Raw genomic sequence first — 22,968 nt, forward strand, 5'->3', positions numbered from 1 at the left:
AACTATATTTCTTTATTTTTATTAAAAGTGTAGTTATAGATTAGGCAGCTATTGGCGCCACTTTTTTTATCTCTTTGATAAAATTATCTCTATTTATACTTATATGAAAAAACCCGACATTTTTCAAAGCTCTGTGAAATCCTTAAGTGATTTTGAATATAATAAATGTTATAATACTGAGGGTTCATGGCATTCAACGGTAAGTTCATTATAAGATTAAGGAAATTTATTCAGCTAAGTATAATGAATAAAAGAAAAAAAAAAGATAAGATTTACTTTCTTTATTAAGAATTTGTCTACATTCTCTTGCTAAATATATCTCCTAACTATAGTTATACTATTAAATATATTTTAATTATTATATATGTTATTACCTCTATAGTATAGGAACTCTGCATATATCTATATTGGAGGATTGAATTATGGGCTAACAGAAGGGGATATTGTTATTGTCTTTTCTCAATGGGGTGAACCAATAGATGTCAATTTAATTAGAGATCCTAAAACTGGGAAATCTAAAGGGTTTTGTTTTTTAGCATATGAAGACCAACAGAGCACAATTTTAGCAGTTGATAATGCCAACGATATGATACTACTAGGTAATAAATTAAAAGTAGATCACGTTTCAAATTACAAGGTTAAGAGTGATTCTTATACACCTTCTGGTGCAGAAGGAGGTGGAATAGGAATTTATGGAATTACTAAAGATGTGAGACTATTGTTTGAAAAGGAATTAAATAAACTAAATAACCGTAATGGATCAATTATATATAATCATCAAAGTAAAGATAACTACTTGACATCTCTTCTTAGTAATAAAAATAGTATAGAAAGATCTAGATATTATAGAAGTATAAATCATAAAACAAGATCACTAAGTAGATCAAGAAGTACATCTCCATGTTATTAAATCTATGAATCTTTAAATTATTGAATGAATTATTTAACTGTAAGTTTTTTTTTCTATATTTTGATCACTTATATATATTTATTATTCTAAATATATCTAGTAATTTAATATATTTAGTTATGGATACTAGGAATCAAATGGAGTCTATAATAAGATTTTGATAGATATTTTCGATATATTTTCATAACAAAATAAAAAAGAAATTTATTATTACACTATTACATTGCAAATATTGATATAAGAAAATTAAAAAATTCATTTTATAACTAATTATTTACAAATATATAGATTATTTTCTTTTTATATTAATACAATTTATGATCTTGATTATATACTTTCATATTTAAGAATACAAAAATAATATCAAAGGCATATGACTTGATAAATAATTACTTTTTCCAATATTCCTATTAATATAGATTTAACTATTTCAAATTTCTCAACTTCCAATTCATATAAAAGTTTAAATCACCAAACTTTTGTAACTTGAAATATCTAGATAATACATTGCAAATACATAATCATTATAATATAAAGATTTTATATATAAAATAAATATATACACAATAATATATTAAGTTTAGTTACAAACTTTTCACTAAAATATATCTTAATCACTTTATAGATTGTATAATAATGTGAATTTCTTCACTTAATTCTTTGAAACTAATAGTTAAATCGGTACCTTTTACGTGAGAAAGTTGAAAATTTATTGGATAATTTATATATAAAGACAGATCCACTTTGTAATCTATAACAAATATAAGAAAAATAAATTAGAAAATTTACAAAATTTCAAAATAAATTTAACTTACTCTTTTTTTAAAATCCCTCTACCTTGTAAATCACGTAAATGAAAATCTAATGTAAAATTGGACTTTCCTAAATTAATACATTCCAACTTGTCAAGAGTGGTTTCATTATACTTAAATCTTTTAAGAGCTGTAATGATTGCCTTATTACCACTCTCAAGTTGTTGAATAAAACCACCCATAGTTGGTATTGAAAAAGCTAAAAATTTATTTGGTAATTCCTCATCTCTTCTTAAAATTCCACTTCTCATTAAATATGTAAGTAATTTATCAGTATTTAATAATCTAATATGCTCTTTACATAGTTGAAGATTTCCTTTATCTATATTAAAGGTTGCAAGGAATTTATTTAAACAATTCATCATATCAGCATTACTAATCTTAAGGCCTGTAAAAATTGGAAAGATTTTTATTTTCATCCAATTAATTAATTCTGGTATAAATATAATATCTAATTTCCCCATAGCACAACTATCTTTATCCAAGCATATTTTAATTCCCGTACAAGTTTCATCATCTCTTACAATATGAATTAACTTTGAATGAGTTACTCTTATTATATCACTAGTTAGAACATAGCCATAAGTCGTCATATTAGTTAAAATATCTATTTGAGGTATTTTAAGTTTTTTAAGAGCTCCATCTTTAATTAACATCTCCAAATCTAAAAAATGATGCAAGATATTATTACAAAGACATTTACCATGATTAAGAGTGTCAGAAAACTTTAAATTCTAAAATACCTCACCTTGTAACGAAGATTTTCTTCCATCATCTATTAATATTTGGTGTTCTAAGACAATTGGAGGGTCAAAATTAATTTGGCATTCTTCCCTTAAAGCCATAAATATATTTAGTGATTCCGAAGCTTTATAGTCTTCTAAGAATTTTAAAATATCAGCATCTTTTGCATCCATCTCTTTTAATATAATAAATATAGTAATTGAAATCTTCTAAAATTCCAGAGAATATTATGGATACATCTTCCTTATATAATTAAAATAAAAATTCAATTATATAATATTTTAATTTTTTTTTACCGCTACTCATGATAGAGACCTGGTAACGTCGACAGTATCGTGTGCATGCCTTCTCTAAGAAGATTTTTTTGTTATACTACCTTTTTAGCTTTAGGTTTGGTTGTACTATCAAATAAAAATTAGAAATTAGATATATAAGTAACTATGTCCAGTTTAGAGAAAGAATATCCTATAGGGCTTGAGAATAAAATAACAAATTCTACTAAAGAATGTCAAACAATTCCAATGTTATCATTAAAGTATCTACCTTTTGAAAATGTCTGCGGATTTACTAATCCTTATTTTGGAGAGAATCAAGGGCTTTCTGAAGAAGAACTTAAGTATCATACTAATCATATGAGATCTGTAGGAGATGCTTTACATTTCTTTTATCGTATACACCCTGTATTGTTAAATAATAGGGCTATCTCCGCTCATACTTATTCAGTAGATGACAAATCAACTCCATTAGTAAGTCCTGCTGTTTCTGCAAGTAAAGATCGCAAACAAGTTGAGAATATTGAATTAATACCCCATCCTAATCTTTGTACAACTCAAAGTCGTATAATACATCCAAATCTAGTTCATAGTATTAATCAAAGATGGCAATTAAGAGTCCATTTATTAAATAATAACATGTCTATATTTAATTTAGCTGATTTATCTCACCCATATGTTAGTGAAATGGTTGGTGCACCCTCTAGGATAAAGACAGAAAACGAAGAGTGTACGGAATAAAATTTATATCTAAGATAATAAAACTAAAAATAAAGAATACTTTCAACAACTATTAAAGGATAGCTTAAATAAGGAGATCAAGAATTAGAATAAAATTATTAATATATCTAATTCCATCATATTTTGTTATTTAAGATACCTAAAAAGTCTATTGGAAGTAGTAGTATAATTTTTTTGTAGTTATATGATACTGATTATTGATGTATTACCTTGATTTATATTTTGTAGGTAGAGTTCATATGGTAATAAACAATCTTTTGCATCTATTATCCCATTGACTATATTTGAAATATCTATCAATAATTGACGTAATTTAGCACCACGGAGATTCTGGAAACATCTAATAATGATTTTATTTTGCTCTCGTGAAGTATATCTAAAGGGATTAGTTCTATTATCCACCTGATTATTGTTAATATCAGGAAATATTATTCTATTTATTATTTTTAAAAAATCATCTGGAAAACACTCTAAAAGAGATGATACAAGGCGACATGTTTGCATTATAAGATTTTTATGAAAGTATGGATAATTTGAAAATAAAACCACAATAATACTACTAAAGTGCACTTTCCATGCATCTGGATACTTTCCTGATATATGTATTATAGTACAGAGTCTTGAAAGGTATGTTAAGACAGTATTTATAAGAAATTTATCTTTAGATTCTAAAGCTTGCAATGCAATACTCAAACATGAATTTAAATATGGAGAGAAGATAACACTTTGTGCTGAATTAGATAATATATGACTATTTCCAATATATGTAATTTGCCACTGAAATAGAGGTTCTATTATTCTATATATTTCTATATTCTTAATGGTCTGAGATTTTCTAATCCAAAACTCATAAAGCATAATTTCTGTATAATCATTCTTCATACTATTAATAAATTCTTCTCGTTTGATTTGTGGTAGTTTCTTTAATATACTACAAACTATCATTGTACATGCTCCATGTTTTTTGATGAGTATGATTGGATTCTGTTCCATTTCTTTTATATCAACTAAATGCTGTTTGACAAATTTATAATATACTGAATTCCAATGAAACCATGATTTTTCAACACTAATATTAGATGGATCTTGATCTTGTTCAACCGACCATGAGTCAGAGATTATTCTTAATATTAAGCAGCTTATTGCAATAATAATATCATTAGGGCAAAGAAGACAATTTGGACTTTCCTTTAAAAGGTTTCTTTTATTTGTAAACATTAACTGCCGCAAAGGTATATTTCTTGAATGTTGCTGGAGTAATGAAGCAAATGTGATAACTCCATAACCTTGAGACTTGCTTGGAAGTGATATAGAATTTAAAATTAGATGTCCAATATTATTTTCAAAATTACCGAATTGTTCAGAGTTAGAAAATATTCCTTGCAAAAATAATACTAATTGTTGGCTCGGTGTTCTTAGTACTTTTTGTGATATTGAAGCTAAATTAGTATCTGTTTTTGAGCTACAAAATAGTAATGTAAAAATTTTCAAGATTTTATAAAGAACATAAAGGCTCCATATTCCATTAAGTATAGATTCTTCTGTATTAAGATTATAACTATTTGGTATATTAGATGAAGTTAATTGTGTAGATATAGGAATAGTATCAGGATAGCAAAGAGTTTTTTTCACAAGATGAAATAGAAACGTTTGAAGTATTTTAGCTATATCTTCAATAGATTTATTACTATTTATCATTGTATAACAAATACAATGGACAATACCACCAACTAATCCAATATTCTCATCAATTTTACTAATATTATTATAAATAGATTCATTTGAACAAAATCTTATCTTATGTTGGATAATTAATATGACTCTTTCACTTAGTTCAAGGAGTATTTGATCACTATGTAGACTATTCAATATATGATCGGCCCCAAATTGGCAAATCTCTTCAAAAGTTGATGAAATTAATGTTAGATTGCAATATTCGGAAATATCTAATAAATACTTCAGAGAAGTAAACCAGATATTCTGAAGTGATTTGTCAGATAGTAAAAATGCTGCTTTTTGAAGAAGTAAAACTACCTGATATATGCAAGATTGAGTTTTTGGGGTAGATATACAAGAAAATTCAATTATATTTGACATGGGACCTTGTAGAGAATTTGTTGACTCAATAAGAGAATCAGCAAATCTCAAAAATACAATACATCCCGTAGAGTCATCTTCTCTACAACATTCCATTAATGAATGATAGATAAATGTGATAAATTCGGAGGCATAATTAGATCCTAAAGATGATAAGAAAAAATAAATATCACCAATATGAATATTTGCAGTATCTAAAAAGTCACAGTATTCATCAATTGCAGAATCATCTTGTTCAGTAAACTTTAGTTCATCATGTCCTATATTTCTCTGTTTATATAATATTATTGAATCTTGGGTAATTCCTAGCTGTTGCCAATAATAATAGTCATCCCGGCATTGAATCGTAATACTGTGAATAGCTGGAGTTACTAAAGAGGATGCAAGTTGTACTCCTTGGTTATGAGATAAAATATTCTCATTAACTAGATCTCTTAATGTACACCAAATATTTGCTAATATTCCAGGAATTCTTATATGAAGAGACAAAAGTAAGGATAGCATCTTAGGTAAAAAAGTTAAAGGGTTATTAATATTCAATCCACTATTCTGAGTAGATGTCTCATCTAAAATAAATAATTGAGAATATCCTTCTAATAAATTAAACATCACACCAGACCAGCTTAAAATAGAACGTTCAGTCTCATTATCTAATTGGATCTGAGGTATTTCCATTTTCAATCTACTCCAGGTTTTCATTCTGATCATCTCATGAGATTCATCAATAGAAGCCATAGATAATGTCTTTTCACTAGCTAATGGAATATTCCTTAGTTTATCAAATAAAGATCTCAAGTATATTAAAAGAGACTTTATAATTAATGTCTCACCTTCGTATGGAAATTCCACATCAAAACTTAGAGTTTGATTGTCTTCATAAGTTTTGCATATACTTCCTGGATTTCCTAAGGGGATTATCTTCTGCATATAATAGGAGCAACGAGGTAATCCTCTTACAAATAATTCAGCCATTCTATAAGGGGCTATACATATATCTACTTGCATTAATTGGAATATAGATTGTGATAAGGTTAAATGACGAAATAATGGGGCTTCTAACTTTTCAAAATATTCAATTAAAATGTCAATTAACAGATCTAATAATTTGTATTTCATATTATGATTATTTAAAGAATTTTGGGATGATATACAGCATATAAGTGATTCAGATAGAAATGATAATATCCTAGATAATAATTGAAATATTAGTTGTTCTTGTGTCTCAAATTTCTTACAGGCATCAGGCATATATCTCATAATATTCAACGTAATCCATAGTTCAATACCAGTCCCTTTATTTAAGAAAAATGGTTCAGATATTCGTAAACATTTCTCAAAATCTTCAGAACAGTTCCCCTTAGTTAAATCATATGCTATTAAATATGAGAAACCTTCAGATATCTTACTTAATAATATTATAGTGTTATCTCCAGTATTTGATTGTAGATATTTGCAAATGAACTTAAAGTACGATTCTTTAATAGTACTGATAGATCCTCCACATGCTTCAAATTCATTTAAATTGTGAGAAACCTTATAACATAATATTTGAGCTGCTGTATATTGAACTTCTAGTTCTCTGCTATTTTCTAAAAGTTCTCGAGATACATCCCATGCCAAAGGGGATCCCTGAAATTCCATCAAATATCTATTAGCTTCAGATCTAGCTAAGAAATCGTTACTTCCCCATAATTGCAAAACTTTTGAAGACACCAATTTACTGGTGAATTGCATATCTATATCAAATATTCACAAATTCTAAGTATTTCTAAACTACAAATATTCATAAATTCAAGCTAATTATAACAAATTAATATAGGTAAAGTTCTGTAGCAGAATCCTTTATTCTAGAAAAAAGCGGGGATTTATAGGTACCGTGGAGATGTCTGAATTTCTAGATATAAACCCCAAGAAAATATAAGGTAAGAAGATGTCCAAGCTAATTTGAGTCTATATACTATAGAATAATGGGTATGATTTGATCTTGTAATTATATGCAGTATTATCCTCGCTATAATCATGAGATATCCACTTTATAATAAGCATTGAGCCTTTTATAGATTTTACACTATGTGGAATTATCTGCATATTTATCTGCCTTGGTATGCCATAACCTTCAATTGTACCAATCAGTAGAAGATGGCTATTAGTATTATACTTAATGGTATAACTGTATAACCAAACTAAGTTTGAATTTTCATAAATTATTGCAACACGTTGATATGAAGAAGTGAAACTCAATATTTTTTTCTCACGGTTACTTGAATGTATTGGTAGAGCACGTAATCTAGTAAATTCTAATGAATTATTTGAAATATCTTTCATATTTTCATTTGAATTAGATTGTAATTGAGATATATCTTGTCTAATTAAAAATTCATACATATTATTTGAATCTGAAAATAAAAATGTGCAAGATTGATTGTTAGATAAGTCATCTACACATGTTATAATTGGAAGAAACACTCTTTTTAATTTAAATTTAGATATATGTTTAACTACCAAATAGTTGCAAGTATTAGTGTCTACAAAATTAATGTAACCATCATCCCAAACAACCCCCAAAATAGAAAATATATCAGATGTTGCAATAGCCAGACAATCATGTACAAATGTTGGAGCCCTAAATATAATTTGACCATTACCATATAAACTGAAGTTATCAATACTCATTTCCTGCTCTATAGAATTAATTGTCGCCATATATATGTAAGAAAATGCCCTAATACAAGATCCATCCCCTACGTAAAGTGTACGACCATCGTTTGACCATAATAAACATTTGAGAGAATAAAGAGTTATAGAAAATATACATTTCCAGGATCCATTAGAAATAAATGATCCATCATGAGAGCTCCCTGTAAAAGGTGGTTTATGTTCCCATATTGAAAATCCATCAGAGTAACCCAAGGCAATAATATATCCAATAGGTCTGGTTGATATATACATTATTTTACGATTAGATCCCTTGTTAATTATTCTCCATATTTCAGGGCAATATCTTAAATCAGTAGTTTTAGATATTAAACGTCTGAATGGAGATATATAAATATTAATTCCTGTTCCAATATTCAGATGAGCTGCATCAATAAAATATAAACTTCTAGGAAACCATGTCATTGGTGAAAAGAATTTATTGATTGGCTTTACATCAGTAATTGATAAGTGTGAATTCCACAAATATTTTAAAATTATTGCGAAGAAAAGACGTATAGGTGTCAGAATATATTTCCAGTAGAATGGGTATAGTATAGAGATGCAGGGAATGTTTGTAACTACATTTATTTTTGAACCTGTCAATTCCTGCTTATAAATAGGATTAGGTATTATTACGCCAGAAATATCCTGAATCATAGATAGACACATAATATATATGATCCAAAAGGTGCGACCCAACTTTCCCCAATTGTTACAAAATATAGTAGTATTCTCCGTGACATCTTGGGTCAAGAACTTAATTCCCTCAGTAGATTCAGAGTATGTTGGATTCAGTTCATCTGTAGAGGATATTTGCCATAAGTGTTGTTCTATAAAATTTTGTTGAGTTCCTGATATTGGTACTGTTTTTAAATCCGATGCAGTCGCAATATTATATTCAACCTCTAGTAAAGATTCTGATTTATGTGCCTGGTTACTTTTTTCACTATCTTTACTTTTAAGATCATATCTCACATAGTTACTTGAGCACCAAACTATTTCCGAATTTTCCATATGAAATGCTATGAAAATACTGACTTAACATAAAATTATACTGGGGCTGATAGTTCAATTTCTATTGACTAATGAGTGCTATTTTTCTAATATTAAAATTTCAGGCGGTTCATCGCTACTTGTATATCGTATAGATTTTTAATACTTTCTTATAGTCCTTAAAAGGAAATGAAAGATGTTGAGGCATTTATGCCATTACCAGTGTTTACTAAGGAAAGATTTAATAAAAATAACTCTTCCGAACATGATGTAGTCCATTCCAATAATTCAAAAGACATGTTACATAGTTCATCAAATTATATACGTAATGATTCACGTATTCCAAATGAAGTCAGACCAATAAACATAAAAACAGGTACTGTTGCTACTTGTGATGGCTCTGCTTATTTTTCAATTGGTAGAACGCGTGTATTATGTACTATTAATGGCCCGAAATTAACTAAATCTTCTTTAAATGAAATTGGTTTATCAGTTACAGTTGATTATCGTTTAAGTCCCTTTTGTAAAAAAATGAGACAGTATGGAAATATAAACAAAAGTAATTTAAATACAGATTATAAAGCTGAGGAAAAATACCAATCTTTAACTCTGGAGAAAGTTATTCAGTCAATTATTTGCCGTGAAAAATATACAAGGATGAGTATAGACTGTTATATATACATTATTGAGGATGATGGTTGTGCATTGTCAGCTGCTATATCATGTTTATCTTTAGCTTTATGTGATGCTAAAATTGAAATTATAGGATTATTTTCATCAGTTACTGTGATCGCAATTCCTAATAATTCTGAAGTCAAATCTGACTGTAAATACATATGTATACTTGATCCAACATATGATGAGATCAATCTTGAAAATTCTAACATTTCCGAATTAAGTATTGGACTATGTACTTTGCGTAATCAAGTAGTACATTTATCAGCAAAAGGTTCTGCCTTTGGGGATATCCAGACATCAAAATTAATGTTTTCCTTAGCAGAAGCAGCTTGTACTGCAATTACGAACGAAATGAAAGAACACCTTATTTCTGAAGAAAAGATAAAGCAATATGATTAAGGTTTTACAGATGATATCAAACTTAGCTGAATAGTTGCAATCTTTATATAAAATAGTATTTTCTAAGTGGTTTTTTCTACAATATATTGTTGCTCTGCTTTCGTATATTGTTTAACTAATCGATATTTATATAACTTTTATTTCCACCTAGAAATTATTTTTGAGCTCATTCTTATTATTTATCAATCAATAATTAAATATTTATTCCTTTTCAAACTCTTCAAAATCTTCTTTCTTAGTCTTCTTAATATCTCTAGATTTATTTTTATCCTAAAACTTAACTAAGAAACTGCTCGAATCCTGGTCTATTATATTTAAACATTGTAATAATACCAAATATAACTATTGTTGAATTATTATACAAGATCAATTCCTTTGTTTCTAGAAATAATAAACTTCATTGAATAATATTCCATACAGGATTTTATGAGTATAGTCTAACAATAAATAATATATTGGCTAAAAAAATGTACATATTACCATTCCATAGATATTTATACTTCGAAGTTTTTGAATATTTAATATAAAAGTTTCAGTTTCTACTTTAATTGATAAATTTCATTAACCCTGTATATAGAATTAAATAATATTTTAAAGAAAAAATCTTGTATTCATATTATTAGCTTTATTTTGTAACGAACTCCAATTGTTTCACCATTAATTTTAAACATATCTTTAGTAATTGGTAGTAAGATATAGAAATCTAGTGCATTATATTTGGATAACTAGTCTTTAAAAATTTACATACATTTGAATTTAATTTTTTGAGTGTCTCATCAATATATTATTCATCTTTACTCATTTTAGTAATTCCAAAAAATTTATTCCTTATACTCAGAATTTTTGGCACTTAATGAATTAAGAAGAGTTGTTTTCATAAATTTATATATATGATCGTAATTATATTTAAAAAAGTGAATTAATACTTTAGAATTAGAATAATTAATTTTTCTTAACTATGAAACTGAAAAATTTTGTAATGGAGCCACATAACTTTACATGCATGGGATACCGGTGCATATTTTATTGTGAAGAATATAAACTGAATTTATTTTTTTTTATTATTTATTCTAATTTCAATTTAGAGAACTCTAGAACCTATATATATTATATAAGATAATAAGTTAGTATTATCATACTCAAGGATTTATATTAAATAACTTATACAAGTATATCTCACATATCTCAAAGAATATATGAACGGTGACTGGGCTAATAATAACTTAATAAGACAATATTACTAGATAATAAAATAAAATATTTTGTTAACTAATATGGTGCATTAAAAAAAGAAAAACAAGAGAAGCTAGTCTCATATGGGTAATACTATAATATATTAAATTTAGGTTGTAAAGATAAAGAAGATATATTGTAAAATTTTTTTCTGATATAAGAACTCAAAAATATTTTCTACAACTGCTTATTATCAAAAGTAAATATATTCAGTATTATCAATTTATGTTCTTTGAAAGTGGCTGAATTATTGTGGAATTACTGTAATTCTCTGAAATTTTATAAGACAAATAATTTAATTTCAATGATATCAATTATTCTTTGGACTATAAAATTCATTTAATTAATAGAAGATTAGTAGTATGGCTAGTAGTTGAAGTTAAAGCTAAAGTTAAAATCGGATGAAATGTGCTTATTTATATTCATTATCATAGTAAATTTTGAATATATTGGAAAAAATACTTCTTAATTTTTAAAAGGATTGCACTGTAATTTTTTTTTTATTACCCATAGTATATTCTAAAGGTTCAAAAAGAGAACATTTTCATTAAAAAGTCCCTCTTTATGCTAAGTATCAGCCTTTCAGTAGATTTATTTATTTATGGTAATTAAACAAAAATTTGGTAAATTCTCTTTTGGAATTCTCAGAATTTAAAATTGATATAAATTATAGTTGTTAATAATTCATATTTAAGAGACTATTGACGTATTTTAAGTATTTAGTTTCCAAATAATATTAAATATAACAGATAATAGTAGTAAATAAAAAGGAATAAAACAGTTATTGAGTGGAAATTTCGGATATATGAACATATTCTATGTTTCTTAAGTTAATATTTCTTAGGATGTTTGAAATTAGAAATGTATCTTGGCTACCGCAAAATTAGATACCCAAAACTGTAAATATTATTATTAGCTTCTAAAATATTCTATATCACTTATACTTTTAGTAATGAAGACTAATGAAGGCAGTAAATGTGCCAAATTTTTGTCTTTAGGAATTGAGTCAAGTGCAAACAAGATTGGAGTTGGAATAGTAAGTTCAAGTGGACAAATATTGGCAAATGAGAAAATGACTTATGTTGGTCCACCTGTAAGTTGTTAAACAGTACGTAATAATTAAAATTGTTTGTTTAATTATTTATTTGATTTATTTAACATTGTGTTTTAAAAATTAATTCCTTGATTCTTGTTCTTTAATTTTTTAAATAAATATAAAGGGATCTGGGTTTTTACCAAAGGAAACTGCTTCATTTCACCGTTCTCATATTATTGAATTAGTTAAGAAGGCACTCAAATCGGCAAATGTTGAACACTCAAGTATCAGTATTATATCTTATACACAGGGACCAGGAATGGGTGCTCCATTATCTGTAGGAGCGGTAGTAGCTCGTGTTTTAAGCCAGTTATGGGGTATACCACTTGTTGGAGTCAACCACTGTGTTGCCCATATTGAAATGGGACGACTAGTAACTAAAGTAGATAATCCAGTCGTCTTATATGCATCTGGTGGAAATACACAAATAATTGGATATAGTAATCACCAATACAAAATAATTGGGGAAACTCTCGATATTGCTATTGGGAATTGTATTGACAGATTTGCTAGATTGATGAAACTTGATAATTATCCTGCTGCTGGTTATCATGTTGAAAAATTAGCTAAGAAGGGGAAACATTTTTATCAGTTACCTTATGTTTTGAAGGGCATGGATTTGTCATTTTCTGGGATTTTAACTTTTGGCGAAGAGCTCATTATCAGTAAACAACAGGAACTTCAGGAAAAACAAGAAGAATTAGAAATATTTTATCAAGATTTTTGTTTCTCATTACAAGAAACAATTTTTGCAATGTTAGTTGAAGTTACTGAGAGAGCTATCAGTTTGCTAAGTTCAGACTCGATCCTACTAGTAGGTGGAGTAGGTTGTAACCAAAGACTAATTGAAATGATGGAATTGATGGCATCTGAAAGAAATGCGCATGTATGCAGTATGGATGATATGTACTGTATTGATAATGGTGCTATGATTGCTCATACTGGTCTGTTAGTTTACAAATGTGGAATTCGGACTAGATTAGAAGATTCAGGAGTTTCACAAAAATTTAGAACTGATCAAGTAGATATTCTATGGAGAGAATAAGTATAAATATTGAAACATTGGAGTTTATACAACGAGATAACTATAAAAAACTAAGAACTATTTAATTTCGATTTTTATTGATAAGTTGTGTTTCTTCAATATCAGGACAAGTATCAGAAAGCGCGATTAGTAGTAAGCTTAAATTATTGTTGCAAATTTGTATATTGGTATCTTATATTATCTGATCTTATTACTATGTAAAATTAATGAGTATAGCTTATAAATGTTGGAGATGTGATCTAAGATCTAAATCTTGCCATACTGAGGAGTTTAAATTTTTCTTGCACAACTTTGATAATGTCTCCGAAGAGAGAGGGAATATTTGCAATTATTGTAATGATTTATTACTATTAGATAATACTGATGTATATCACTTTGTTGAGATTCCAAACCCTCGCCCTCAAAGGAATTTGAGACGAAAACTTCATAAGAAATTAATAAAAGATAATGAACAAAATACTCGTACATTTCTAGTATGTAAATTGAAATCTCCATCCAACAATAAAGTGGATATCTCTATGATAATTAATGAAATCTTAAAATTAGCAGTATCTGGGGGTGATGGAACTAAAGTAGCTAGTTTTGGAGTGAGTATTGAATTTTTATCCAGCAATTTAAAAAATGAAGGTGGTAACGAATCATATTTTAGTTTAAAGGCATGTTTAAGACACCTTTTATTAAAATCTGTGAATTTAGAACAGAACCAAGGAAGTGATCTTTATTTAAATTTTACAATATCGTCTGATATACCATTAATTGAAAATAATGTGAATTATATATTTTGTGTATCGATAAGTTATGAATGGAAGCCAATATATATTAGTGGTAGATATAAAAAGTTATCAAGAAGAATATCTCAATCTATATGGCATTATAACTCCTCTAGTAATGTAAATGATAGTCAAAATGATAATTTATGTGGTCCTCCATTTCCTATTAAAACATCTATTGAAGATATACTGAATTATTCATTAAACAAGCTGATATCCTACAAGAAATGCACTTTTAGTGCATCTGGGCGTGAAGATGTTGATGTTCGTATGCTTGGAGTTTCAAATGGGGGTAGACCATTTGCCTTAGAGATATCTGGAATTTCAAGCAAACACCACCTATTTTATTCCAATATTGTTAATCCCTCTATAAATGATAATATTCAACTTAGAAATGAATTTATAGCTGAATTGATCTCTAATGTCAAATTATTATCGGGAGGTCATGTATTAATATCTCAAGTTTCATTCTCTAATACTAGTTTAATTAAAGAAATGAACCTACAAGTTAGTGAGAAATTAAAGGCATACTCTTGTATATGCTATACTACATATAATTTGACTCCTCAAAATTATAAGGAATTAAGAAACCAGTTCTTTTTATACACACTACCAATAAGTATAAAGCAAAGAACACCAATCAGGGTTTTGCATAGAAGGAAGAATACTGATAGAATCCGAAACATCTTTAATATTAACATTAAGGAGATAAATGAAAACTCTTTTAAGTTAGATTTGATTACTGAGGCAGGAATGTATATTAAAGAATTTGTTCATGGAGATTTTGGAAGGACAGTACCAAATTTAGGGGATATAATACAGAAAGTTATTAATAACGACTCAAAAGGGGGTAATGTCCGAATTGATGTTTGTATCTTACAGCTTGATGTTTTAGATGTGCTTGATAATTCATAATTTGTATTTACCTTGATACTGTGTTTTCTAATGAATTCAAATGTCTAAAAAAGTGAGGAACTACTGGGAATCGAACCCAGGTTACCGGAATCAAAATCCGGGGTCCTACCGCTAGACTATAGTTCCTTACATCTGCAAGGTTCCACTTTTTATTTAATATAATGAATTTTTTTAGTTTTTTGATACTTGGAGTTCTCTAGATGTTGAATTTTCGGTTTTGATTAGGTATATAAAAGTTATTACAAAATATTTTCTCTAAACTAAAATTTATATAATCTTTGCCCTATTAACTTAAAAGTCCTACTACTGCAGCCAATGGTCCAATAGGTGATACTTTAGAGCTTAAGGGAGTGTATCGTAGCCAGTATGCCATCCAAGGGGATAGATTTATTGATGTTACATCACAAATAATAGTACTTGATGCTTTATCACTTATTTTTGAATCTTTTGATCTATAGAAGGGATTTACAAATTCCATGTGAGGTAAAATATTTGGATCCACACCAAGGAAAGGATAGTCACTGCTATAGCTACTTTTTGAAGTGGAATTATGTATTTGGGCAAGAATAATATCCCAAAGTGATATTGTATGATCTCTAACTTGGAAATTACTACGTTGTTGTTCATTATCACATAAAAAATTCCCATACAAACAGTTATGCACATTCTCAGCAACAAAAAGCAATAAATTTGGATGAAATTCAAATTCTGTTGGATTTTGTATCCAACATTGGTATACACAATCCAGCCACTGGATGAATATTGGAGATCTTTCATTTTCACCCTCACTTGAATGCTTAGGTCCAGGTAGGCCACATCTAGAGTGAAACTTGTGTCCTACAGTAATAAATTCTTTTTCTATAAGTGTAAAAAATCCTTCAATAGTGCGATAAAATGGATCTAAACATAGCATAGATAAAGATGTCAACTGAGAAGTTCTGTCCCATCCATCACTACAGTGGACTAGTACTCCATTCCCATTGCTAAGTTTCTCTACAATTTTATTTACTGAAATAAGTATTAAACTAATTAGATCATACCATCCTGTGGAGTCAATTTCCCCTAATAATCTTAAACCAATGCAATCACTTGTATAACATACTTTTTGAGTAGAAGCTCGGTTTATATTCCATGACTCGTTGCTAATTGTTACTCCGTTGGCAATATTTGAAACAACTGTCGTCATTTTAACCCAAGCATCACGGACTCTATGGATATTTTCAATGTTAAGAAATTCTAGATCACAGTTTGGGTAGTAATCTATGTTTTCAAAGCCAGCTCCAGTTGCTTTATTAGCATATGCATTAAGTTTAGGGCGTGCGTCTAGAATAAGAAATTTGGTCTTTGATATTGTAAAATCTTTTGAACTTTGGGTTTTTAGTAACTTAAGTTCATTAGTAGATATATTTTTGTAAAACTGAGAAATAGTGCTAATAAATAATTCATCCTCAATACAACGCTTAAAAGCTGACTTCGGTTGGCTAGATCTCCACAAACTAGATCTTAAATTAGAGCAGTACCAGCTAAGTATTGGAATTCTACCTTTTGATCTAAATGATGAAATTTTAATTAACTGGGTATCAGTAATCTGTTTAGGAACAACTAAAAGATCAGGATATGAGGGACATATGTCATAACATATGTTAACTCTAGATATTCGCAGCATAAGTTGGGGGTTTTGATATAATAAACTATCATCTTTATTTGAAACATATACATCGTGATCTTTTGAAGTTTGGTTAGTATATATGATATCTTTGGAATTTATCTCACTAATACCAAGTCTAGCCCATTCATCTTCAATTTTAAAGGTAAATTGATGGCATAATATTGAAGTAGGTATATCAGAATTTTGATTCTGTGTAATTTGACAAGTTTTCTTTAAGCTATTATTGAGTTTAAAGCAGAAAAGATTTTTTAGACAAGGTTCTAATATTGTTGAGCTTATAGTATTTAGCAACAGTCTTCGGTCATTGTCAGAATTTACTAGAAGAATCTGAAGACTTCTTAAATCTTTTGTTGCTACATGGAAAGTAAATGGTAAATTAGGATTGTTTATTCCATCAACTGTACTACCATAAGAAGTCCCAAAATTGGAGTCAGTTGAAGAGAGGGTACTAATTTGGCTTTTTGTTAAATTAAAGCCACTTTTTGTACAGGATAATTGTGTTGTAGAAAATTGAGTTATTACATAAATAGGAATAGTTAAAAAACCTGAATCTAATAGCCAAGATAGAAAAGGATCCATATTTAGTGTGCTACTAGTTATATTGTTATCAGAAAATCTCGGTATTAAAATCAAGCGATAATTTGAAATAATCATACTTCCTGTTAATGGTTCACTTATACCATTTGGTAAGATTCCACAGTACTTTGAGTATAATATGATGTCTTCTCCAGGAAATAATAGTACTTGCTGTAATATAAAATTGATATCTTCTTTATCCGGTTTTGCACTTATATTCTTAGAGTTTTCTTGTAAAAGTTTGGAATCTAGTATTTTATTCCATATACCAATATCTCGTAATTTCCCAGACATAATTTGGGATTTAGAAGTAGAGTCACGGAGTGCATTTTGAATTTGGGTACTTATATTTTGAGTGACTGTACTTGCAATCGATGAAAATAGACCTGTTACACTTGAGGATGATAAACTAACTGATTTACAAGATGAACGAATCATTCCAGATTCTGATTTATTTGTATTCAAGTCAACACTTGAATTATCATTTAAGTGTACTTTTGAATCTAAAAGGTTTTTCTTATTATTCATCGAAACTCTAAAGTCATTTCCTTGAGATTTGTTAGTTATCAAACAATCTAGTGCCCCTAAATGTATCTCACTACTAGGTTTGTCACTGAAATTGCCTACAGCTGGAGTTTCTATTTGCGAATAAGTACTTGAAGACACTAAATCTTGATTAGGTATATGAGGTCGTGAAAAATTTATAGAATCCTCCATATCAAATACTCTGTGTTTTCTTGAAGGTATATTCTCCGTATTTTTAGATCTAGATAATGTCAAAGGATCATGTCCTATTTCAACTGATTGTAGAGTTATGCTACTGGCAAGATTCATATTCTTGCTATTTACAGATGACAATATAGGGTCTAATTTTGCTGGATCCATAGATCTAGTTGTTTCTGAATTCTTCTGTAGATCCATCTCAAAACATAATTCTCGACAACATCAGTTTGATATTTTGAAATATTCCTTTAGATTCATCAGCTTTGGCCAAGATTCGTATTTTAATTCTTTAAAAAATACTGCAGAACCGGTAGACCTAAGATAAATATTAGCGCCTATCTTTGCATTTGTAGCTTCCCCCTGTAATTACAACACTGGGGCTTATTAATAATCACCGCATACCCTTCGTGTGTCCAATATATATAGTTATATATTTGTACTCCTTGACTTTTTTTTTATTTAAACATATTTATTAGGATGTTTGAAGACTCCACTCCACAGTCATGGTTTGCTAATTTACCCCCAATCTCAAGATTTATGCTCTGTACCACTTTTGTTGTGACAGTTCTGTGCTCTTTTGGATTACTTAACCCATGGTATATTATTTTAGATTGGCCTCTTGTAGTCAAGAAGGTTCAGATATGGCGTTTAATTTCTAACTTCTTTTATGTTGGTCATTTTAGCCTAGGATGGATTATGAGTCAGTGGATGTTTATATCCTTCTCTTCAAAACTAGAGAAAAGTGGTGTTCTAGGGGTTTCAGAGGGATCCTACTTATATTTCATTATGGTTCTAATGGTGATTATAGATTTTATTGCAATAGCATTTAATTTCCCAGTAGGTAAAAGAGTTAATGGTTCTTGTCTAATTTTTGCCATAATATACTATTGGAGCAGAAGATTTCCATCATCTCCTGTATCAATTTGGGGTTTTATATTACAAGCATATCAGTTACCTTTTGCTCTATTATTACTTGATATATTAACAGGAAATTCCATTTTTGATGATGTCCTTGGACTTTTAGCAGGTCACTCTCTTCACTATGTGAGGGATATTTTACCAGGAGCAGATAGATCAAATATACTACACTATCCTCCAAAGTCTCTTGATAATTTTGTGATATATGCTTCTAACATAATGAGCAAATATATATACGATTTCTCAGATATAAGTTCACATCCTAATGTTATACATCCAAATACTATGGGAGCTACAAATAGTCTAGATAGGAGTTCTCATTCAAATAATAGAGGAAATGCCCAACCCCAGGCTTTCTCCGGACAAGGATTCAGATTAGGAAATAGTTAGGTGTACACCTATAGGGAATAGAAAACAAAATAAATATAATATTTAACTTTTTTTCCTTCTATTGAGTCATTGCTATCTTAAGTTATCTTAGTAATAATGAAGAATATTATCTATTAATTCTCCAAAATTTTATGCAAAGTTCAGAGGTCAAGTTAGATATATTTAAAATAACTTTAATCATAATACTTTAGCTGCTTTTTCATACAGTGCATCCACAACATCTGACAAATTAGTAAGTGTCATCAATATATCGTCAAACAATGGTTTAGAAGAAGATCTATCTACTAATCTCAATATACCCTTTCTTTGATCAATATTTCCGTATATAGTTTTGTCCAGTATCATTTCAGTTAATTTATTATGAATTCTATCTATCGGTAATTCTAAAAATTGTGCCAATTGTGATATTTCTATTTGAGAATATGCTTCCAATATTCTTTGTATATTTTGCTCTAATAGGCTTTCATATAGTTCATCAATATGTTTCTTGATAATTAAATCTTCAGATAACTCCTTGTCATATGTCAAGAGGACATCTTCAAACATCTTCAGTGAACGTTGTTGTCTACATCTTGCTACCATTTTTAGTGCTTCAATATCACGTCCTTGGAATTTAATAGTATTCTTCGCAGTTATTATGACCGAAATATTATCAGGCTGATCTGACATTATTTTTGCCAACATCATATATTTCAAAGCTTGAGGTGCTCTAGAATCGCCACCAATATTAAATGCTTCAAATGCTTCATAAAAGTATGAAAATGATGTTGCATAATCTTTTTCATCTGCCAAGACTATCCCTGATTGTAAATCTATGTCAGCTTGGAGTAATGGTGGACAATGGATTGCATTTGCATTTGTTCTTGCTGCTGTTAAAGCTGCTTTTGTTTTTGGTAAATCTTTAATTCTATACTGTAGTTTACTCTCTATCAAATATATCTCAACTAATAGAACTTTATCATCTACTTTTTTTACTTCTTTAACAAGTTCTGTTATACATTCTAGGCCTTTGGAAAATAATCTAGCATTCAAATATACCATTGCCAATCTAGTTGTTATACGATGCCTTAAAAATGTTCTCTTCTCTTCATTACACCATTGTATACATTCTAGGCATAATTCTTCAAGTAACTTTTCAGAATTTGGTATCTTTGATAATAGGTCCATTAAACTCCTAACAACCTTTGCTGTACGAGCTTTAGGTAAATTTTGTAATACTGGTCTTATTAATACAAAAAGATGTCTCAACTTCTCTGCTTCTCCCTGATCTACATAGATCTCACCCAATCTATAGATTGCTAATTCTTGAAGTTTAGCAGTATCTTCAGCAGAATTATCTGAGTTTATAATTTCTAACAAGATAATTTCCGCTGCTTTATACTCATTATTATCCAAGGACTTCGCCTGTTCAAATTTATCTGCTAGTGAAATATTCATCAAATCTAATCTCTTGAAAAAAAATTTGAGCTCAGTATGCTCGCTTCTACGTAGTAGCGTTTCTTTTTTTTCCTTTATATACCCTTCACCTAGTAGTATTTAGCATTATAGACTATGGCGCTAATAGTGCACCCCACTGATATTTCTAAATACTAAGTTGATTTGTACAATTCTTATCTTTTATTTCTTTTATTTATTATGAATTAATATTAACTAATTATATACATTCTATTAATGTATATATGGATAATAAACTAATCTATGAATTACGAAATTACAAAAATGGACAGGATGAGGTTGGCAATGGAATACTCGAAAAATAATACCTCTTGTATATGCAACGTTACAAATTCATTAAGATCTCAAATATTTAAAAAAAAGATTATTAAAAGAAATAATGAAATTAGTGGCATTAGAAACAGTTTGGATCTTGACTCTACAAGGCATAACAATGTTTCTCGTGTTGCAAACCAATTGCGCTCTAGTATATATGATTCTGATATATATTCCAGCACTCTAAATTCCTATGAAAAAAATATAAAATCCCCATCATATCCAAAATCTAAGAAAGGAAAAATTTCACTCTTAGCAAGTTATTTGGATCACTTGGAACAACTTCAAAATGAACAGGAATCTATGCACTTATATTATATTAATAAATTACGAGCTGATACAATACGATCGAATCAAATATCAAATACAAAAAATGAATTTTTACCGCTTATATATACTCCATTATACCCATTACAGTTACTATCACTACAAGAGCTTATTTTACTGTTAATTATTTATAACTTACTAAAAGGAGGGACAAATAATAATAGTATTCACACCTTGGTATCTCTTGATCTCTCTTTTTTCTTTATAGAGAATAAAATAGAGAATCAATCCTCTGTAATTCTTTATGGAAGAGTTTCAAATGATATGAAAGATTTATTGTATGTAGATGACTCTTGTAATGCTAAAATTATAATTTCTGGTGCAAGGTAAGTATACTGACATGAATAAAAATAATATAGAAATTTTCTACAAATCTCAACTTATTATCATTTAAATCACTCTCTTTTCATTCTATATAGATGGAGAAGGATTGAGAAGATAATATCGAGTGAATTTGGTTGCGAATTAATTAAAGCTACCCTGATACTAATTAATCCAAAAATAGTAAATACTCCCAAGGCTGTAATATATTTATCCAGGCTTCTTTTTATCTGTAGACTGACACATGTCCTCTCAAGTACTAAACATATTTCAAAATAAGATATCTTGTTATATAATAAAATCTTATTTAAATTATGAAATCCCCAGGGTTTCGTGATAGAAATAATTTGAAGTTATATTTAACTTTTTTTTTCTCTCTAAAATTAGAAATAGTGATTATGTGGGATGAGCAGTCAAGTCATTACATGTAAATACCGGTGTACATGTATATTGGAAATAATGAGAGGGGGTAATATGTTTTACGAAGATACATTAAAAAAGTAAATTTCAATATTAATTAAATATTGATATAATATTGGAAAATTAGTGGTACATTGTTAAGATCTGATTTTATTTGAAGATATACGTGTGCAGTCGAATGCTATAAATACGTCAGTAGGTGTCCTACGCGCTTGGGAGATAAGATTTTAATGCTATATCTACTTACGCAGGTTTATACTAACTTTTTCAATTGGATACGTTAGGCCACGTCTTTCCCGCATATTTACCGCGTTTAGCCCCCCCTTCTTTCACAAGATTCTATTCTCAAATTGTTTTCTTTCCTAACAGCTCAATCGTATATATATATACACTTTTTTCTTTATAAGAAATTAACCGAGACTACTTGAAAATCAGGAATTCCCTTCGATAGC

The 22,968-nt window shown here is 28.7% G+C and overlaps 12 protein-coding genes and 1 non-coding gene across 13 annotated transcripts, besides 17 other annotated features; 7 read left to right on the plus strand and 6 right to left on the minus strand.

The window, feature by feature from the left end:
• Positions 1-103: 103 nt before the first annotated feature.
• Positions 104-910, plus strand: CMU_016700 (RNA recognition motif. family protein; the record flags this gene model as incomplete). Its single annotated transcript, XM_002140233.1, has 2 exons — positions 104-199; positions 383-910. The coding sequence occupies 2 exons, from the start codon at positions 104-106 to the stop codon at positions 908-910; spliced, it is 624 nt and encodes a 207-aa protein (XP_002140269.1).
• Positions 339-366: a sequence feature (AT_rich).
• Positions 911-978: 68 nt separating the features above from the next.
• Positions 979-1,026: a sequence feature (AT_rich).
• A 111-nt stretch (positions 1,027-1,137) lies between these two features.
• Positions 1,138-1,229: a sequence feature (AT_rich).
• Positions 1,230-1,433: 204 nt separating this feature from the next.
• Positions 1,434-1,488: a sequence feature (AT_rich).
• A 180-nt stretch (positions 1,489-1,668) lies between these two features.
• Positions 1,669-1,720: a sequence feature (AT_rich).
• Position 1,721: 1 nt separating this feature from the next.
• CMU_016710 (uncharacterized protein) lies at positions 1,722-2,639 on the minus strand (the record flags this gene model as incomplete). Its single annotated transcript, XM_002140234.1, has 2 exons — positions 1,722-2,386; positions 2,471-2,639. 2 exons carry the CDS (start codon positions 2,637-2,639, stop codon positions 1,722-1,724), a joined length of 834 nt encoding a protein of 277 aa, XP_002140270.1.
• Positions 2,640-2,710: 71 nt separating this feature from the next.
• Positions 2,711-2,761: a sequence feature (AT_rich).
• A 145-nt stretch (positions 2,762-2,906) lies between these two features.
• Positions 2,907-3,479, plus strand: CMU_016720 (uncharacterized protein; the record flags this gene model as incomplete). Its single annotated transcript, XM_002140235.1, has 1 exon — positions 2,907-3,479. The coding sequence occupies one exon, from the start codon at positions 2,907-2,909 to the stop codon at positions 3,477-3,479; it is 573 nt and encodes a 190-aa protein (XP_002140271.1).
• A 180-nt stretch (positions 3,480-3,659) lies between these two features.
• CMU_016730 (uncharacterized protein) lies at positions 3,660-7,310 on the minus strand (the record flags this gene model as incomplete). Its single annotated transcript, XM_002140236.1, has 1 exon — positions 3,660-7,310. One exon carries the CDS (start codon positions 7,308-7,310, stop codon positions 3,660-3,662), a length of 3,651 nt encoding a protein of 1,216 aa, XP_002140272.1.
• Positions 3,903-3,934: a sequence feature (AT_rich).
• A 216-nt stretch (positions 7,311-7,526) lies between the features above and the next one.
• On the minus strand, positions 7,527-9,287 carry CMU_016740 (uncharacterized protein; the record flags this gene model as incomplete). Its single annotated transcript, XM_002140237.1, has 1 exon — positions 7,527-9,287. One exon carries the CDS (start codon positions 9,285-9,287, stop codon positions 7,527-7,529), a length of 1,761 nt encoding a protein of 586 aa, XP_002140273.1.
• A 168-nt stretch (positions 9,288-9,455) lies between these two features.
• Positions 9,456-10,343, plus strand: CMU_016750 (3' exoribonuclease protein, putative; the record flags this gene model as incomplete). Its single annotated transcript, XM_002140238.1, has 1 exon — positions 9,456-10,343. One exon carries the CDS (start codon positions 9,456-9,458, stop codon positions 10,341-10,343), a length of 888 nt encoding a protein of 295 aa, XP_002140274.1.
• A 1,045-nt stretch (positions 10,344-11,388) lies between these two features.
• Positions 11,389-11,413: a sequence feature (AT_rich).
• Positions 11,414-12,528: 1,115 nt separating this feature from the next.
• On the plus strand, positions 12,529-13,717 carry CMU_016760 (glycoprotease family protein; the record flags this gene model as incomplete). Its single annotated transcript, XM_002140239.1, has 2 exons — positions 12,529-12,669; positions 12,797-13,717. The coding sequence occupies 2 exons, from the start codon at positions 12,529-12,531 to the stop codon at positions 13,715-13,717; spliced, it is 1,062 nt and encodes a 353-aa protein (XP_002140275.1).
• Positions 12,690-12,756: a sequence feature (AT_rich).
• Positions 12,772-12,795: a sequence feature (AT_rich).
• Positions 13,718-13,923: 206 nt separating the features above from the next.
• Positions 13,924-15,402, plus strand: CMU_016770 (uncharacterized protein; the record flags this gene model as incomplete). Its single annotated transcript, XM_002140240.1, has 1 exon — positions 13,924-15,402. The coding sequence occupies one exon, from the start codon at positions 13,924-13,926 to the stop codon at positions 15,400-15,402; it is 1,479 nt and encodes a 492-aa protein (XP_002140276.1).
• Positions 15,403-15,457: 55 nt separating this feature from the next.
• CMU_016780 lies at positions 15,458-15,528 on the minus strand. The gene has a single exon. It is a non-coding gene; the product is annotated as a tRNA-Gln (tRNA).
• A 20-nt stretch (positions 15,529-15,548) lies between these two features.
• Positions 15,549-15,576: a sequence feature (AT_rich).
• A 112-nt stretch (positions 15,577-15,688) lies between these two features.
• Positions 15,689-18,568, minus strand: CMU_016790 (myotubularin family protein; the record flags this gene model as incomplete). Its single annotated transcript, XM_002140241.1, has 1 exon — positions 15,689-18,568. The coding sequence occupies one exon, from the start codon at positions 18,566-18,568 to the stop codon at positions 15,689-15,691; it is 2,880 nt and encodes a 959-aa protein (XP_002140277.1).
• A 279-nt stretch (positions 18,569-18,847) lies between these two features.
• CMU_016800 (Der1-like family protein) lies at positions 18,848-19,678 on the plus strand (the record flags this gene model as incomplete). Its single annotated transcript, XM_002140242.1, has 1 exon — positions 18,848-19,678. One exon carries the CDS (start codon positions 18,848-18,850, stop codon positions 19,676-19,678), a length of 831 nt encoding a protein of 276 aa, XP_002140278.1.
• Positions 19,679-19,704: 26 nt separating this feature from the next.
• Positions 19,705-19,732: a sequence feature (AT_rich).
• Positions 19,733-19,855: 123 nt separating this feature from the next.
• Positions 19,856-21,115, minus strand: CMU_016810 (PCI domain-containing protein; the record flags this gene model as incomplete). Its single annotated transcript, XM_002140243.1, has 1 exon — positions 19,856-21,115. One exon carries the CDS (start codon positions 21,113-21,115, stop codon positions 19,856-19,858), a length of 1,260 nt encoding a protein of 419 aa, XP_002140279.1.
• Positions 21,116-21,293: 178 nt separating this feature from the next.
• Positions 21,294-21,339: a sequence feature (AT_rich).
• A 37-nt stretch (positions 21,340-21,376) lies between these two features.
• Positions 21,377-22,375, plus strand: CMU_016820 (uncharacterized protein; the record flags this gene model as incomplete). The annotated part of the gene is made up of 2 exons (XM_002140244.1): positions 21,377-22,101; positions 22,195-22,375. The coding sequence occupies 2 exons, from the start codon at positions 21,377-21,379 to the stop codon at positions 22,373-22,375; spliced, it is 906 nt and encodes a 301-aa protein (XP_002140280.1).
• Positions 21,480-21,514: a sequence feature (AT_rich).
• Positions 21,758-21,778: a sequence feature (AT_rich).
• Positions 22,376-22,384: 9 nt separating the features above from the next.
• Positions 22,385-22,412: a sequence feature (AT_rich).
• A 175-nt stretch (positions 22,413-22,587) lies between these two features.
• Positions 22,588-22,633: a sequence feature (AT_rich).
• Positions 22,634-22,968: the final 335 nt, after the last annotated feature.

Source organism: Cryptosporidium muris, genomic scaffold, assembly GCF_000006515.1.
Source record: "Cryptosporidium muris RN66 scf_1106632373407 genomic scaffold, whole genome shotgun sequence".
NCBI lineage: Eukaryota > Apicomplexa > Conoidasida > Eucoccidiorida > Cryptosporidiidae > Cryptosporidium > Cryptosporidium muris.